The 18,220-nt window shown below is 36.7% G+C and overlaps 1 protein-coding gene across 5 annotated transcripts in view; it reads right to left on the bottom strand.

The window, feature by feature from the left end:
- Nucleotides 1-96: 96 nt before the first annotated feature.
- Nucleotides 97-18,220, bottom strand: part of ATP2C1 (ATPase secretory pathway Ca2+ transporting 1) — a 129,249-nt gene continuing 111,125 nt past the window's right edge. For all 5 annotated transcript variants that reach the window (XM_045856659.1, XM_045856661.1, XM_045856660.1 and 2 more), the window contains 7 exons: nt 17,825-17,991; nt 16,418-16,486; nt 15,695-15,811; nt 14,745-14,892; nt 13,874-13,969; nt 13,206-13,347; nt 97-11,969 (listed from right to left, as the gene is read on the bottom strand). In XM_045856659.1, the coding sequence (XP_045712615.1) occupies nt 11,839-11,969; nt 13,206-13,347; nt 13,874-13,969; nt 14,745-14,892; nt 15,695-15,811; nt 16,418-16,486; nt 17,825-17,991 (870 nt within the window). In that variant the 3' untranslated portion in view covers nt 97-11,838. The remainder of the gene's footprint in view (nt 11,970-13,205; nt 13,348-13,873; nt 13,970-14,744; nt 14,893-15,694; nt 15,812-16,417; nt 16,487-17,824; nt 17,992-18,220) is intronic.

Raw genomic sequence — 18,220 nt, 5'->3', positions numbered from 1 at the left:
TTTCAGTAATAATTGTATTGATAACCTTTAAATTGCAGCAACTCAGCCAGCTGTTTTCAAAAAGAAGCCCTACCTCAATTATTTCCAATAAGCGGAAGCTGGGTTATATTTTTTTTAATGTTTTTACAACTGTTCCCTATTCATGGGCCTTGGAAAACAGAAGTCAGGATGCCACACAGAAAACTATACACCTTTAAATACTTAGTAAAGGAGGCCATAGCAGGTTGATGAGCGCTTTAGATATGTTCCAGGTTTTAAAACAGGTTGAAACCCAAATGGCCCCAACAAAATAAGCAGCAGCATCCTGAGCTGCTAGATCTGGGAGGAAACATTAAGAAGAAATTTAAAAATTAGGCCATTTCTTATACTGCAGGTTTTGACCTATTTATGGGATGTGAAGTAAATGAGCCATAACCAGCATTTTTAATAGAAAATATCAGATATGCATATTATATATTAGATGGTTGTGCAAAACAGATGTCTTACTGTGGACTGCAGTCAAAAGACTTTGAAAGCCACTGCTCTGGAACACAATGGAAGCAGCTACAATTCCAAGCACCAGCAGAAGTGTGAAAGTGCGGGCCTGTTCCAAATAAAGAACTTCAAAATAAAAAAGGGTGGGGCATGAATACATTGGGGCAAGAGTTCAAAGTATACTCTGACCTTAATTTGTATTCATACAAATTGTATTATTCCTTTCTTCTCTGCTCACTGTTATATTCCATGAGTAATAACGCTAAATGTGGTTTGAAGCTGCCATTTTGAATAGGCCCGTATGCAGTCCCCAAAATCTGGTAATTCTCTCCACTTCCCTAGCAGTCCCACACTCACTCTTAGAAGACAGTAAGCCCCGCATCAGCCAGTGTTACACTCAAACCTCTCAAGTGTTAACTGGCTTCAGCCACTTCCAAAAGGCAAAAACACAATCTCATTTGCTCCTAAAGTTTTCAACCTAAAGACTGGCTTCTGTTTCCAATGAGTTCTTGAAATTTACAAAAAAAAAAAGTGTTTATTATGCTAGGAAGAGTGCACAGGGCTCCTTAGTGAGCACGTTTTTAGTGTCTCTGAAGAAATGGTTTTTCCCAGAAGCAAGAAAAGAGCAGTCACATCCATGGACTTTTGAGAAGATAATGTAGGTTGCCAGCAAATAGTGGATATAATATGGACTAGAAGCACATAAGACCTTGTTGTATCAAAAAAACCTTTTCCTTGGTTTCTGGAGTTGGGGGCCAATCAGGAAACTATACTAATACAGGTGTCTTATATCCTGGCTCATCAACACTGCTTTTTAAAACCACCAACCCTGCATGGAAAACCACTCATTCCCACTTCCCCTTTGGTGATATCTGGCTTCACAGGCACTACACTGAAGAGGGTATGGGCAACAGAGTTCAAATCAAAGTCAACTGAATTATATCAATCATCTTTTTCTTTCATTTTTAAAAGTTCTTCTAACAAAAGGACCCTCCTTCAGTAGACTGAGAAGTCAGGCTCCCTTCCATAGTCATTTCAATCACAGCCATTCACTTGAGATTACCTAGCCTTGCAGCAGTTAAAAGTCTAACAATGTCCATTAACTCTTCTGTGAGAATTTAGGAAAGTTACCTACTCTAGTATGCATCTTCTGTATTAATAGAGAACACAGGCACTCCACAAGATATCTGAAGGGGGTTACCAAAGAAACAAGGACAGCACCTGACCCCCAGAAGACATAAGCTGTTTAGAGAGACAACACACAGTGAAATAGGAGGATATTTTACAAAGCAATCTGTCAAATGCAAAATGGCAAAGCGCAGACTGGACCCTACAATGAGACAGCAGTCACCAGATGAGCTTGGCTTTAAGACACAGGATGTAATTCAAATGAGGTACAGGAAGCCAGGGGAGCATCTGTTGAAGCAGAATATTGTATGTCCCATAGTCCATTTCTAAAATGTTTCCTATGTTTTTAATTAAATCTTCAGGACTTGCTCTTTCTTATTGAGTTCTAGGAATGAAATTTCACCTGAGACTTTGGAAATGTGTGTCTTCAGTAAGCAGTGAAGTGACAAAAGGAATTTTGGAGAACTAAAATGGGTAAATTTTAGAAATAAATTTGGAGAGAGAAAAACACTGTAATGCAATCATATTCTGAATTGTCCTAAAATTATACTTGAACTTCATTTTTATACGCCCTTTTAGCGATATCTAGATCTAGGAATTTTTGTATATATATCCTGTAAATGATAACTGGCCCTGAGAAAAAGAATTCAAATTACAGTTTTAGAAGATAAAGACATCTATAGCTAGAAGGATCTTAGAATTATCTTTCCCTCCTTTGTGCATAAAATAAATGAACCCATGATTATGCCTGTTACCCTGTCTGTAAAACAGGATCAGAATGGCTCAAATTATTATCTAGGGATAAAATGACATGCCTTTAAGTACAGTACCTGGTACTGAAAACATGCAACAAATGACAAAACATTCCTGCTACATCCATACACGAAAAACCAAGGGCAAAGCAAGGGAACTAGGAAAAAGGAGTGCTGAGCAGAAACATCAAGGCACCCTGAGATCAGTGAATGCCACAGCCAAGAGCAGAATTTTGCAGGTGCAAAGCAGGTCAACACTATCAACTATGGCTAAAATAAGAAAGATAAGAAAACAAGAATGCTAAAGGAACTTCAGCAGAGGTGTTAGGCTGAAGCCACACTGCAGAGTGGAGAAGTGCCGAAAAAATGAACAGGCAGCTAAGCACAACCTCAGAAAGGGATGGAAAAAAAACAGAAGGAACAATCCCTATGTGAGTTCTTAATGCCCTTCCTGCCCTTTTGTCTTGTTACCAAGGAATTTTCTGTAGTGTTTTTAAACCTAATTTGAAAGAGCCCTGGATGTGTTTAAAGAAAAAATTAAGAGATCTTCCCACTTCCTGGAAATTTCCTCTTCCTGCAACTGCCAGGGTTACATCCTGGCCCTACCCAATAACCTAAGGAAGCCAAACCTAGTTTCCCCCCCTTAGGTTTCCCGAGTTCACTGGGTACCACTCTCCAGCACATGCCATTTAGCTGGCCGGCACAGCATGAACCGGAGTAGCACCTGGAACACAGTCACTCCCACGACCAGTAGGAATAACTTCACTTCTGAAAAAGGACAAACTCTCATTAGTACTTCACTAGTACCTACTCCAAACATAGTGACCTTGGTGCTTTTAGTGAAGTGGTATTTGGGGTTCTTGGTATTTATCTCATAATGTCTTTGTTGACACATTTGAGTCAAGACAAAATGAAAATGATTTTGCACCTTGTACCAATTTGAAATTAAATATTTTTTTGGACAGATGAATTAAGAAGGTGCTTCCCCACTTTTAGCAACCACTGCCTCGGCCATAGCCATACAGGGTAAGTAGCTTTGGCATCTTTCCAGGACTGAATAATGCTAAAATTTAAGCCCACTGGGCTGTAAAAATTTGAAGATAAAAACTTCAGGCTGAAAAAACATGTTTTAAAATTCAAAGGCCTGACTGTACCAGGCAGTATACCATTCCAGGCTATTAAAACAGGAAATATATGAATGTAATTATACGTGGAAAAGTGTTTCCAGTCGTTTCACTAGATTCAGTCTGCAGAAAGAAATCAAATTTCACATGAACATACTGTAATGCGTAAGTTTTTTAAAAGATTTTATTTATTTTTAGAGTAAAGGGGAAGGAGGGGAAAAAAGAGGGAGGGAAACGTCAATCAGCTGCCTCTGGCATGTGCCCCACTGGTAACCAAACCTGCAACCCAGACAAGTGCCCCGACTGGGAACTGGACCGGCAACCCCTCGCTTTGCAAGATGACAACACCCAACCAATTGAGCCACACCAGTCTGGTCTGGGCATAAAACATTTAAATACTGATAACATTTAAAGCTACTGCCATTTTTTGTTCCATCTCTTCCACATCAGCAAAACTTCTCCCTTTGAGGACTTTTTCCATCCAGGGGAAAAAAAGTCGCTCACAGCAAGATCAGATGAATAGGGTAGGTAGGGCATAGAGGTCATGCCATTTTTGGTAAAAAAAACTGCTGAACACTAAGTGCAGTGTAGGCAGGTGCACTTGTAAATCACCCATCATGAAATCACCCAATAGACAAATGCACTGAGACCTCAAAAACAATTCACTCTAGCCAAATGCAGCCTCTCACAAACACACCAGCTGGTAACCCCATGAGTTATACCATACAAGATTATGAAAACTTCCCGGGAGTGTTTTTAGCATTTAGTGCTTTCTGAAGGATTAACTGAGGTGGACAAGTGGCCACCTAGGCATTACTGTCCCTGTCTTCCTCTGTCTGATTCATGTGTGTCACAATCAAGGGCGGTCGGCAGGGATAACTGTGTGTCTGCTCTGCAATGCCTCAATTCTTACTATCATGGATACAGAGTAATCAATTTCATGGTACAGGAGGGGTTATGTGGATTAATCTACTGGCAGCAGGTGAACTTGCTCTGATAACATTTCTTTGAGTAAATACATATTAAAATTATTCTTAACAGGGGAGGGGAGAGTTGTAAATATGCCAGTGAGAACTCCTATGAATTATTGCTAAAACTGCTATACTAATCAGCATTTTCATGCCTTCATTAAGATACTGGCAGGAACCCTCTGTTTTGAAATTTACTATTTGGTTGTCATTCATTTCCATTGGATGCGGTGCAGTTGGAAAGCGAAGAATCGGGGGGTTCTTTTGTGGGTATGTCGAGCCTAGGTTAAAGTCTTTGAGGCTTTGAGATTATGAAATATTTTCCTCTCTCCTCTATTTACAAATGCCTCCAATAAGTATACTGTACTTTTATAGTTAGAAATGGCTGTAACAATTGAAGCCCCTACTGGGAAGGATGGCATCAAGAGAGCAAGCTTCCGATATTCCCTTGTCTAGTCCCAAGAAACTGCAGAAGACGAGAGGTAAAAATGGTGGGTGGGGTCCTTGATGTTAAAATCTGGGAATGGTAACATCTACAAACCCAAGTTTTTAAAGGACTATAGCCCTTCAAGCTCCCAGATTTATGCAGGTTGTTTTTAAAGACAAAGGAATTGATCTATTATAATAACCACAATGCATTTTGTAAAACAGTAAGTCACAAGACAAGTGTGAACTGTAACAGAAATTCACTAAGGAATATTGTCATAACTTTACCTTAGAAATGTAAGAGGCAAATGTGTTTTGGTTTAGAAAGCTCTGTTCCTAGAAAATGAGTTTAGAAACTGTGTTTCACACTAAGAATGGACTGACAGGATATTTTATTTCTACCATTACTAAATTTTGTCTTCCCTGAGCAAGATGTTCTGAGCACAGACTGAGACCCCCCTGACTTTTTGTGCATCAGAGCCTTGTTGGAGACTCAGAGGAATCACTGATACCAAATCTGGTACCCAGTACATCTGCCCCAGGAAGAATATCCTGCTGGGAGACAGGAGGAAATAAAATTGATGCCACCTCTTTTCTGGTCCATGGGATGCAAGGCACAGGCCTATTTTCTTTTCTGAATATGAGTAGACAAGTTTTTCTGTAAAGGGCCAGAAAGTAAATTATTTTAGGCTTATTGGGTCATATGGTCTCTGGTGCAATATCTCAACTGTTTTAACATGAAAGCAGTGATAAGCAGTATGTAAATAAATGTACATAACTGTGTTTCAATAAAACTTTATTTACAAATCTGGCAGCAGAGCTGGCTTGCAGGCCATAGTTTGTTAATCCCAAAACTAAATCAACAGTCCCATGTGGTGAGTTAGGGAGGTACTGAGGTATTCAAGTAAATTGTTTCCCTAACTTGTAACACCTCTTGCTAATTCAGGGGCAATCAGACCTGTTCCATGTAGAAAGATACTTAAAAACTCTAACGCAATCCTATTATGTAAGCATATGGATGAATGTGAGAATGAAACATGGAAACATACTTATTTTTAACTCCCTAAAAATGGTCAAATAACCCTTAAATGTAAAGTTTGTCATATCTTTCCTTATCAAGTACACATTTTCTATTATCACCTATTTGTTTCAGGTCGGCTATATTATTACTCCAAGGATAACATTTTTTAAGATTCATATAGTAAGTTCTCTCATATAATGCTTTTAAGATGCAGACTGGATGAAAAAGAGCAAAATAGTCAAGGCACTACAAGGCATGACCACAGGATGGCACCAAACTGTCACTTCTAAACTGACGTGCACATCAGCATACTTTTTCATTGGGAAAGCCTGAATAGAAAATTGCTTTTAACAGAGCCGAGTGAATTGGTATTTTTTTTTAACTGTTTTTAAAAGCCTGTCTTGTTTTGAGTTCAAAAGCTGGAAATACTCAGAGCTCAAAAATGGACCGGTAGGCTCATGTAGAACAATGTGCCCATTTTCTAGCACCGTGTACTGTTAGTACTGTGAGATGTGGTTTCTACTCAGAGGGTTACAAATAGAACAATGCAATATTGCTGTAGAAACAATGGTGATGGGGCAACCCTGACTTAGATATGAAAAGCTTTCCTGCCAAGTCCTGCCAGGCCCATTAGCAATGGAGCCACCACAGTAATGTGGGTCTTTGCCAGGATATTTGTCAATCTGCCTAGACTTGAGCAACAAGAGACAGGAACAGCAAAGTCAGGTGCATACATACAGTGATCTGCACATGGACATGGCTACCTGGAGTACCTGTGCAAATACAGGGAGCTACATTCACGCATACACAGAAACATTTGCATGATCAGATCAGAAAGGAATTCATGAAGATCAAAACTAAATGGCTCAACACAACATAACATACAGTTGATATATTATAGAAATGTTCACCTGAAACTTGTATAATCTTATTAACCAGTGTCACCCCAATAATTTAATTAAAATTAAAAAATTAGAAAACAACAAACGACAACAAAAACTAATGGTTCAAATAATTTTCACTTTCCTCACCAAATTTCACCACTTAAATTTATTTTGAATGAAAAAAAGATCCAATTTCTATCTAGATTTATCAATGGAGTGGCTTATTAGACTTAAATTTTTAATGCTTTCTAAAAAATAAAATCTGCAATTTTATACCCAGGCTTCTAGCTGCATTTATTCTAAATAGTATTTACAAGAAACTATATACTGTACACACACACACATCCTTACAGCGATCTGGTTAGGCCGCCCTGGTTGCCTCTTCAGCTGGTCTTTGAAAAACAGGTAAAAATTCTGATTCTGAAAATTGAGGCAGAGGAAAAAGGATTTCAAGTTAAAGGAAGAGTTTCCAAAAAGACTAGTAAGTGGACTGTGTTGGCATTTTGTGTGGAATATGAGGCTAAAAAGATCCCAGGAAGAATTATGAGTAAAACAGAAAAAAAAAATCAAGTTTTCTACTGTCCTGCCATAACTTAGTTGTTTGGAGCAAATAACTGTCTTCTAATGTTAATGCTATTCACTTATTGCTAGTTAATGCTAGTCACTTATCCACCGACTGCAAACTTCAGTCCGAGCTATGCAGTTCTTTGCTACATACATTCTCTCGCCTCTTAAGGAAGTGCTTACTGCAAACATCGAAAAGTTGTGTCACCAATCTTTCCAGTGTTCTCTAGTCAGTGAGTGGCCTTAATAACACAGTCTGAGAGCTCTATAACAAAGGAGGCTAAAATGTTCTAACCTATATAACTGCTTGCTGATTCTTAAGTCATAACTCTACAAAGAAACAACTTTCAAAAAGTATCTTATTGTGTCAAAGCTGAGTTTGCATTCACTTATTGCTTTATTTTAACAAAAAAAAAGAGAAAGATGCTTGTAACATGAAATTATTTTCCTACTACATTATAATTAGTCAGCCATGGCTTAATTCATTCTGTTCTAGAAACCTATCTAACATGTCCCTCGGCAAATCTCAAGGACACCACAGAATTCACATTTTCAATTCACCTGTGTCCCACTAAAGGCTGCTAGACTTTGTTAATTCTCCTAACAGCTCTGCTATCCAAGCCAGGGAGCCAGAAACTGGGCTGTCGTCCATCTTTTCCTTTACTGTCTCATCATGACAATGCTATTTCTTAGAAGATAGATATTTATACCTTTCTCTCCACAGTGACTGCCACAGCTCAGTTAGTCCCTCTACCCTTTAAGCTTCTAAATTCTCTAGTCAGTCTCCCTGTTTTGTTCTTGTTTTTTACTATCTAGCCTCTGTGCATCCATCAGCATGTTATAGGACAAAAATCCAAACTCACATCCCACTCTTAACATCCCCTGGCATGCTGCAAGTCAAGTGCCTTTCCCACTAGGCCCCTGTCTATCTGTCCAACCCCTCACATTACAAATTTCCTGCCTTAACAGCCCCAGGCTACTTGTGCTTTTCACCTGGTCCATCCAGCCCTCACCAACACCTCTGCAGAGGCTTTGCCATTTGGTTGCGATGCCCTGCTGCTCCTTGGCTAGAGATTCCCAACTTAAGGCTTGATTGAGATGTCACTAGCTCTGGGAAATTTCTTTGACAACTTCTTCCAGTGAAGTTATTTCTCTCCTTTGGCTACTGTAGCATTTCGGGCAGCATTTAGCAGTGTATTAGATGTGTTTCACTTTGGTCTCCAGGGTTAGATTGAAGACTTCCCAAAGACAAGAAATTACCTCTTAATTCTTTATAAACTAACCCTAGAATATTTGCAGACTATTATATCTACATTAACATTAAGGACTGGTTAATTGGTATCCAATTTTTAACAATAACCAACTCTAAAAACCAAAACTCCAAATGAAGTTGTCCAACAAGAGAGTCAAGGACGCTCAACTGTCAGGATGGTGTGTTTGTTCAGTCATAGACCAGTCAGTCAGAATTAACATTTACACACGGCATGTTTTAGTATGCAAATCAGCTACTGTTCGGATTGCAGCTCCATCTAAAAATGCACTTCAGAGTTCCAAATGCCAATGTCAAGGTAAACTGCCAGTAAAATGTGTGCTGGATTCCCTTTAATGTTACGTGTATTTTTAAAATAAATGTGCACTACCACCATTCATGAAGCAGCCTGGTAACAGTTACGTCCCCTGCCAACCCGGTCTGTGAGCTCCTCGAGGGCAGGGGTGCCATCACCTTCCTATTCCTAGCATATTCCAGCTCCAAAATAAATGACAATCAATTCATCCAATTGAAATGGCATCAATTCATCTAAACTTTTGGGTGAGTCACACGTGGAAGTAAAATATTCATGAACTGCCAAGTGAAAAAGGCAGAAAGTAAGGTAAACTTAATTAAGGTTCTTAGATATTTGTTTGCTACCAATCCATTTCACTGAGAAACTATTGGAAGGATGGCCAACACTCACTCTATTTAAGTACTACAAGAAAGAGATCAAAATTTAAAGGAAGACTACCAATGCAAAAGAAGTATGAATGGTAAAAAAAATAGGCGTTTTATCCTTGTGAGCGTGGTCACAGCTATTACATAAAGCCTGTACTGGGGAGGGGGTGCGGGGCGGTTTTCTTAGGCTGCCTGGTCTCACACTGTTTCCTCTCTGGATTGTGAAGCACTCAGTGCACGTGTGAGGGAACACACTAACCCTTATTTCCTTGCAGCCAGTTTTAATCACCTGTCTACCCAACTGGTGAGTTATTTCAAGTGCCTTTACCTTCCTCATGTTTAATCATTTTGGGGCCAAATAACTTCATGAGGTAGTCTAACAGAAAAAAAAATCAAGTAAGTTAATATTGTTAAGAACTTTAGCAAGTCTCTTAGGGCTAGAAAAGAGGTTGAAAAAATAAAAATTTAAATACTAGAGCATTTAAATTATTCATGCTAATGTGGATAATATACTATTGAAGATAAATACACAAATATTCTGATTTGTTGTTGTACTATGGAAAACTGAAACCTGGATATATGGTCGTCTGTCTGTCCTGTGCATTTCCGTTCTCTAAATCACAGATTCTGTGTACTGAGTACTGCTTAATTCCCATTATGTTCAATGTCGTTATGATTTTAATGTTAACAAATCCTGAATGGAAGGTTGTTACCTTACGAAATCATTTTTTTTTTCTGGTCCAAAAACCAAATGAACAAACAGGCACATTTATTTCATACGAGTCATACTCTGAACCTACAATGCAAAAGTAAAAGACTAACGTGCACTTAATGTGTATTTCAAGTCTTTGTAACAAAAAGAAAAATCATTACAAAATGTAGGAGCACGACATCATGTCACCAGAGATAAAGCTGAGTAGACAACAGCCTCCATGTTCTAGCTAGTGAGATCTGACTACTGAGTCTTTGTTTTCTTTTTGACTGTTGAGTCTTGAAGGGTAAAGTGGAATAAGTTGCAAACATATCATCTCCTTATACTCAACAGTTTCACTAACACAGACTCAAAGTACAGACACTTTCCCTATCACTGATAACATTTCAGTACTAACACTGGCAGTTTAACAGTGATGATAAAAACTACACATTGATTTACCCTGACAGTTTAAAAAATAAAGAATAATTATAAAATACAAAACTAGCTCACTTCAGGAAGAATTAAACATCGAATTTAAGACCCATTTCTGTTTCAAAAAGAAAGTTAACAGGGAAATGGATTTGTAATTTTGAATTTCTGGCCCAAATCTACCATGCCTTCTAAATAAATTACCTATACCTCATCAAATACCATAAAAACTGACAGCAATACAAGAGCGAAGCCTTCTATTTCTCCAGCGTGCCCAGTGAAAAGAGAGAAGGCAAGGAACAAGCAGTGTAAGCAGGAGAAGCGACAGGCTCAGGGTTGGGCTGCAACGTGGGCTGGAGAGGCTGCAGATACATGGAGAGCAAGGCCAGCACAGCATCTTCCACATGTACCCTGGTTCTGACACCACCTGTTGGGTCTTGGGGCTTTTTTACTCTCTAGGCATAGCACTCTATACTTCCTAAAAAATGCTTAAAAAGATATTAAAAATAATAAAATTCAGTTATTCAGGAGAGGAACTTGGATTTATATTTAGGGAATGACAAAATGATATTTGACAAAGTGTATATTTATATTTAACTCTGAAAGAAGGCATAGCATGTTAGTAAAAGTTTTTATAACTTTCAGCCCAGTCTTAAATATTTTTGACTCTCTAAGTGTTACAGACATGACTACCCTAACTAGAAAGCCACTTGACAGCGCTGTATGAATTTTGCTAGACCAAAGACTCAAAGCTGGGGGAGGAAAAAAGCAACCATTTATACTTACTAAGAAAAGCAAACATTTACTTCAAATTGCAGTATAGGCTTTTCAGTCACAAAAAGAAAGAAAAGAACAGTGATTTGACAGTGGTCACATCCTGTGCAAAAAACTTGAGATACAAAAATGGTAACACAAGGTGTATGAGCTGCTTACACTGGAGGAAAAAGGAAATACAGTAGCTGAATATGGCACTCCTGGGAATCAATTTCTAAATCGAATAGAATGCCTTTGAAATAATTAAATTTATTTGTGTATTAGTAAGAAAGCCCCATCACCATAAATAGTACAATATTTAAAAATTAAAAAAAATATTTATATCTATCTAAGATAGACAGTGTATTTATCTGTGTTGTTAGACCTCGTTAAGTGGTTTAGGTTTTGCCTGTTGTTTTTTTTTAATTCAATAAATGCCCCTATGCTTTATAAAGTTCCCCTCAATCTCAAAAGCCAATTTAAATCACGGAATTTGTTATCAAAGTTGCATAATTTCATTTGGGACTGTCAGCACGTTAAAGTCTCCAATCAAGTCTTTAACATTAATGCTCATGTTTAGTCAATGAAAAGTTAAAAAGTTCTCAAATCTTCATTATCTTCTTGAATTTGCCCTTGTAAATGATCCTCAAACTGCAATTCCTAGTTTGCAAATAAAAGAATGCAATATGCATCATACTTCAAGAAAAGACGACGATGTTGAACTAACATGCTTCTGAATCTTTTCCCTGCTCCTTTCGACCTTCTTTATAATTTCTGCCACTATGCACACCGACGAGGTGAGAGCCAAAAGAAACAGCAGATCTGCAAGAGAAAATAAATTGGGTTTTATAATTCTTTGAAACGTACAGCTGCAAAGCTTAATACCTTACATTTTTCTAACATTTTACCTCAGCTTTTAAGAGACACGGTTTTACAACCATTCCATGAGGTAGATAATCAGCCTCAGTATAAAAGGAAGGCAGACTCAGAGTGATGAAGTGACTTATCCAAAGTCACACACCTATGAACAGAACCCAAGTCCTCTGACCACTGTCCCTAAACCACAGACAACCTGGTAACTACAACCTTTAACAGCAATACAAGCAAGAGCTTCCTATTTAACAGATCATACAACCTTTTTAAAAAGGCAGCTGAGGCAGTGGTAATTAATTTGACTGAAAAATGCCTATCTAAACCTCATTTAGATCTCTGCGTCTATTCCGTCTGAAAGCCCAGAAGAACTCATCTTGTCTTCACAACAATGTTCATACTAACTCATTCTTTCCTGCTTGAAAAACTGCAGTTGTCTCCTTAAAACACTTATTTTTTTAAAGAGGAAGAGACGTGAATATGAAATTAAAATATTAAACTAGTTCACTTTTAAGGTAAATTTATAACAAAAAAATCCACTGAGGCTATATAACTCATTTAATAAATATCTAAATTAGCTTTAAAAAAACAAAAGTAGCATTACTATAAAATACACCAGTCCTCACACTTATATAGAAAAATTAATTTTTAAATGTACAATATTATAATATTTAATGCATAATATGTACAAGAATAATGTATATCTTCCACATAATCTTAATAAAATAGTCTGCTTTTAGGATCAAGCTATTATTTGATTAAAATAAGAATTATAAATTAGCAAGTAACAAGAGTGAAATATTAAATTATTGAAATTATAATTTTATAGAAAAGCAATTTGGTTTTTAATGAGCTTAAAACTAGTTTTTTTCTTCACATAAGACTGAAAAGTTATAAACTACCCTAACTTTATAACAAATTTTGATTTGCTATATTTCAAAATAACCAAATATGGTTTTGACAATTAATAACCCATAAAAATCAGAAAAGAAATAATAAACTCAGAGTTAGGAGAGGGACTCCCCTAAACTTCTCCCAGTAAAAAAACAGAGCACACTCCTTTTTCAGATCAAGTCAGTAACTTTTCTTATTTCAGTTTTTAAAAGAAAATTTTTATCAGAACCAACACATTAGAAAATACTTACAATTCATCTAAAATATATAAATTATAAAGAACATTTGCTTTACCCAATATACTTAGGCTCTCAGTCTGAAAAACCTTCTGAAGTGGAGGAAAGTAAATAACTAACAACTGTCCCATGATGGATCCAAGAACTGCGTAGCAAAACATTTTATTACTGCAGAGTCCAATCTCAAACACAGACTTGGTCTGTTGGCAAAGCAGAATTCGATTATTACTCCTTGGTCACAGAAACAACTACTTTATTATTACAGTCACCTCTAATTTTTAATAAGCTGATGGAACTCCACAATGGCAGATGAAATGTCCTAAGCTTTGACATGTTGATGGAAGTAACTAGAAAAGATTAATATACAAAAAAAATTGTTCTTGTACTTCTAATAATAGGAGACTAATACCACCTTAATAGAACCAATGAGGTCTGCCCTATGCTTGGATAATGTTAACCTGAATATATCCAAATTATAAGAGAATCGAATGAATAAAGATCAAGTGATAACACCTGTGATTTACGTTAATTTTCTGGTCAAAGATAAGGCTTATCTTCCCAAATGCCCCATCCCTATTATGACATGTGTTTGTAGGTACTCATCTGTAGGAAAGCTGCACCTGAGGCTGTAATCCATGGCTACAAAATCAAGGAAAGCTAAAAACCCATAATCCTCGCCTGCTTACAATTAGAAAGTGCTCCACCCAAGTGAATCAATCAGCATACCTGGGATCTGGAACTCAGTGCATTGAACATGTCGAAAAACACAAAGCATGTGAAGGTCATTGTTGTATCTCGGGGTGTTATCACATTGTCTCGCAGCTGTCCAGAGGAAAATGATTGTCAGTGGCTGAATTTAATGGACAAATACTACATGCTTTTAAATGGCGAATATTTCCTTTCCATTCAGATAAAATACCTTTAGTATTATGACATAAAAACATAAGTTTCCTAAATTCCCTATATGCCATTTAAATAAGTCTCCTAAGGAATAGCTGCAGTCACCACAAAGTAAAAAGTCTTCTCACCAATTGTATAATGGACATTAAAACAACTTTCACTGTGATGACAATAAAGTAGCTACATTAAAGACTCAGATTTTCTAACATCTCCCCAAATTTTCATATTTTTTATTGTATCTGATAATCTTTGCAGATTTAAATTAGTCTAATAAATGAGTCTGAAATTCCAATAATCCACAAAGACTAAAATCAAACTATGTTTAAATGTTTTTATTATCACCCTGACTGGTGTGGCTCATTGGGCATCACCCCACAAAGCGAAAGATCACCAGTTCAATTTCTGTTTGGGGCACATGCCTGGACTGTGGGCCAAGTCCCTGGTTTGGGGTGAGCGGAAGACAACGGATCAGTGTTTCTCTCCCCCAAATTGATGTTTCTCTCCCTCTCTTTCTCCCTCCCTTCCCTTCACTCTAAAAATAAATAAATAAATCATTTTAAAGAAATAAAAATGTTTTTATTATCAAATTTTTCAAAGAGCTCTCCTAACTTTCCAGTCTTCCATGTAACATACGAAAATAACTGAGTCCTATCATATAAAATACATGTTAATAAAACAACTTATCCAGTGACTATACCTCCCTCCAGAAGACAAACAAAGTCCCGCAAACAATGATTATTGATGAAACAAGTATTTTAAGTATAAGGTTTTTAGTCAAAATGCTGTCCTTCCAGTTCCGTGGAGGTTTACGAATGACATCCTTGTCCACTGGTTCTACTCCAAGGCTTCAAAACAAATAGGAAAGTGAATTACTTTAAAGTGTTAAGGTTTTGGATTTGTTACTTTCAAGTCTGGTTAACCTCAATTATCCAGAAAACTAAATGCTGTCTTATAAAAACAAAGTGTTGAATTGTAAAAGAAACCTTGGCTATGGTCACTCAAAAATAACCACAAATTTTACCACTCTTTCTTCTTTTACCCTTATCTATTTGGCACAGTTTAACAGATTAAGAGTCCAATTTCAAAAAGTTGTCCAACCTCATTTACTTATATGACCTGAAATACACAACCTACCAACTGAACTTTGAAATATCTTTCAGCAAGCAGGTTTCAACTAAGGGGATTTGTTGTAATGGCCACTGACAAGTATTACTCAACTACTCTTTATACTGGGAAGTGGTATCTATGGCCCCATTATTACAAAAGAAAATACGTAGATGCTTAGGTCCTTTGATACTTTCCCTAAGTCTCTAAAACTGGTAGCAAAGTCTAGCTAATAGCACTAAACTCACAGATCTCCCCACTATGTCCCATTATTAGAAACCAAAAGATTACTTCCTTAGGGCAGGGACTGCCCTGATCTGTTCTCAGTGGAAGGCTGGGCACTGAACACAGGGTGAAGGCTCAGATCCACGAGGGACCAGTGAGCACCCAAGAAAATAAATGATATACACACATCACACAATTTACAATGAACATGTTGATACAAAGATTTCTAATGCTACCTATGAATCAAGTCTTAAAACTCAATTATCAGGATATCACACCTTCCTTATCTTTCTAGTTTATGCATCAAAAAACTCTTACCTCTGAGCTGGAGGCCCATCCATGATGATATTGATCCACAAAATCTGCATAGCATTGAGAGGATTGGGAAAGTTCATTAATGTAGCCAATGAGATTAAAGTTAATGCTGCTATACTCCTGTTGAAAAAAGTCATTTAAAAAATGTCAGCTTAGTACAATTCTACTAATTTAAGACATCACTTTTTTAGCATTTAAAAATCTCATGTTACTACCATGATCTTAAAGGAACCCTATATTTCTAAGAACATTTTGAAACCAGGAGCTAACTCTTCCAATCCACAGCATTTTAATAAAGAATCTTCAAGATGTTTACATAACAACAATAAACAGAGGAAGCTTCTTTTAATTGAGTTCAGAGTAGCTGTTGCTACATAACAATGAACAATTTTGACAATATTTTGGTAACTTTTTTTGACTATAGGAAAGCCCTTTTACTTTGGGAAAAATATGCCAAGAGGAAATACTAAGATTTGACACGCCTCAGTTACTTCAGGAGCCATTAAATAAGCCACAAAGGCTTCTATACTTGGATGGTAATACAGACCTAAGATTCGCATTAAGAACCTATTAACCATACCACTGTTAATTTTTTAATTAATTTTCATTTTGGAAAATATATGGAACCCTCAGAGAGTCCAGAAGCTTCTAGGTATTCTACTTGAATTATAATATTCATATAATTTATCTATAAGACTCATGGTGACAAACTTCTTATAGACTTACGTGCTCAGCTGGAATCTAACAAAATTTTTAATGTTATTGTAAATCCCTTTACCCTCTTCAATTGCAGACCTGAAATTTCAAAAAAAAGTGAGAAAATATTATTACACAAAAATAAAGATATCTATACTAAAGCACTAATTCTGAAAATAAATTTCCAATTGATGTAACACATACATGGCTAAAATAATCTATTATTTTCTTCACATAATTAAGATTAGAAAAAATATGGAAACATTATTCCAGCAAGAATTAAAGTAAAGCCTGATAATAAGCCCCACCTCAACTAATTTCACTCTATAATATTAAAATTATTGTTCTTAAAAGGAAATTGCAACATTAAAATCACATATTGTCTTTCTACATAAGACATAATACTACACACTTACAATACTAAAATAATAATCTTCTTTAACCCAAGTTTATTTTCCTTAAATACTCAAGATGTATGCATGGGGGTTAAATTAATGTATGTCAGGAAATAAATGGCAATGAGATATATAAGAATTACAGCATTTAAACTACTTTTGCTCCTATACATAATTAGATAGATGTAGTAAAATCATATTACAAAGATTCATACAAATTATCTCATTCATTTGGTTAAATCTAGGAAAATAGGTGTTTTTAAAACAACTCCCCCTTTCTTCCAGGATTTTTATACAATTCTAAGAACGGAAAGAAAATATCTTACATCCTTACAAGAGCTTAGCAATTCTGAGTCCTGCGTTCCCACATGCTTCACTCCCAGCCACAATGGGTTAAAGAAGCACCGTGGCCATATAAGTAGCATGTGTCACTGAAATGACTAAGACTCAGGTTGGCAGATAGGTGATTATCAAAAAACAGGATTCAGGTGACTCCTACCTGAACACTGTGAAACTGATACCACCATGTAAAACATAAGAATCTTAAATCAATTAGAAACTGTGGCTGAAACAAAGTTACTATAACTTAGTAAGTTGTGTCATTGACAATATGAACAATTACTGACATAAGGAATCAGGTACAGATGAGAACTTGATTCTTTTTAATATTTATTATATGGCCATGCACATGCCTATTTCTGATGGCCTGAATTTAACTTGAATAAAGACCCCATATAAAGGCTCACTGCTGTACCACCACACTTAAGGCCAGAAAAATGTGACTCCTGACTGGCACTCAGTAAATATTTCTTAATGAATGGCCCTGCCATTTATTATGCCCTTTCCATTCCATACAGAGTAATTTTCTCTAAAACAACAGGCTACCCCATGAAACAAGAATAACTGATCTAATAAAATAGTTTAATTCATCCAATGTTTAAATATCGCTTACTCTTTTCCACCCAAATTGCCTGGGGATGAGGTGGAAGAAAGGATGGGAGAACGTCCTCTGATACACAGCGAATACTGAAACAAAACTTACATTATTGTTTGGAAATCATCATCCACCAGGATCATGTCGGCTGCCTCTTTGCAAACATCTGTGCCAGTCTGACCCATTGCGACTCCAATGTCTGCAGCCTTCAGGGCAACTGCATCATTTACTCCATCTCCTGTCATGGCTACGACTGATCCATTCTTCTGTAAAGACTACAGGGGAGGAGGGAGGGCAGGAGTAGGGAGGAATTCTGATGAAAATGTTTCTTCTATGGAGATAAAGTAATAAGCCCTATTTTTTTCACATAATTAAGATTAGAAATGATACAGACAATCAAGTTTTCAATAAATTTCAATATACTGAGGTCTTAGGACAAAGCTTTAAAAAGTATCTTTTAATATTCCCAGTGTTTGAGGACTGTATGTCTCAAATCTAATGTAC

This window comes from Phyllostomus hastatus, unplaced genomic scaffold, assembly GCF_019186645.2.
Source record: "Phyllostomus hastatus isolate PE091 unplaced genomic scaffold, TTU_PhHast_1.1 phas_scaffold_129, whole genome shotgun sequence".
NCBI lineage: Eukaryota > Metazoa > Chordata > Mammalia > Chiroptera > Phyllostomidae > Phyllostomus > Phyllostomus hastatus.
This window is presented reverse-complemented; position numbering and strand designations above follow the sequence as displayed.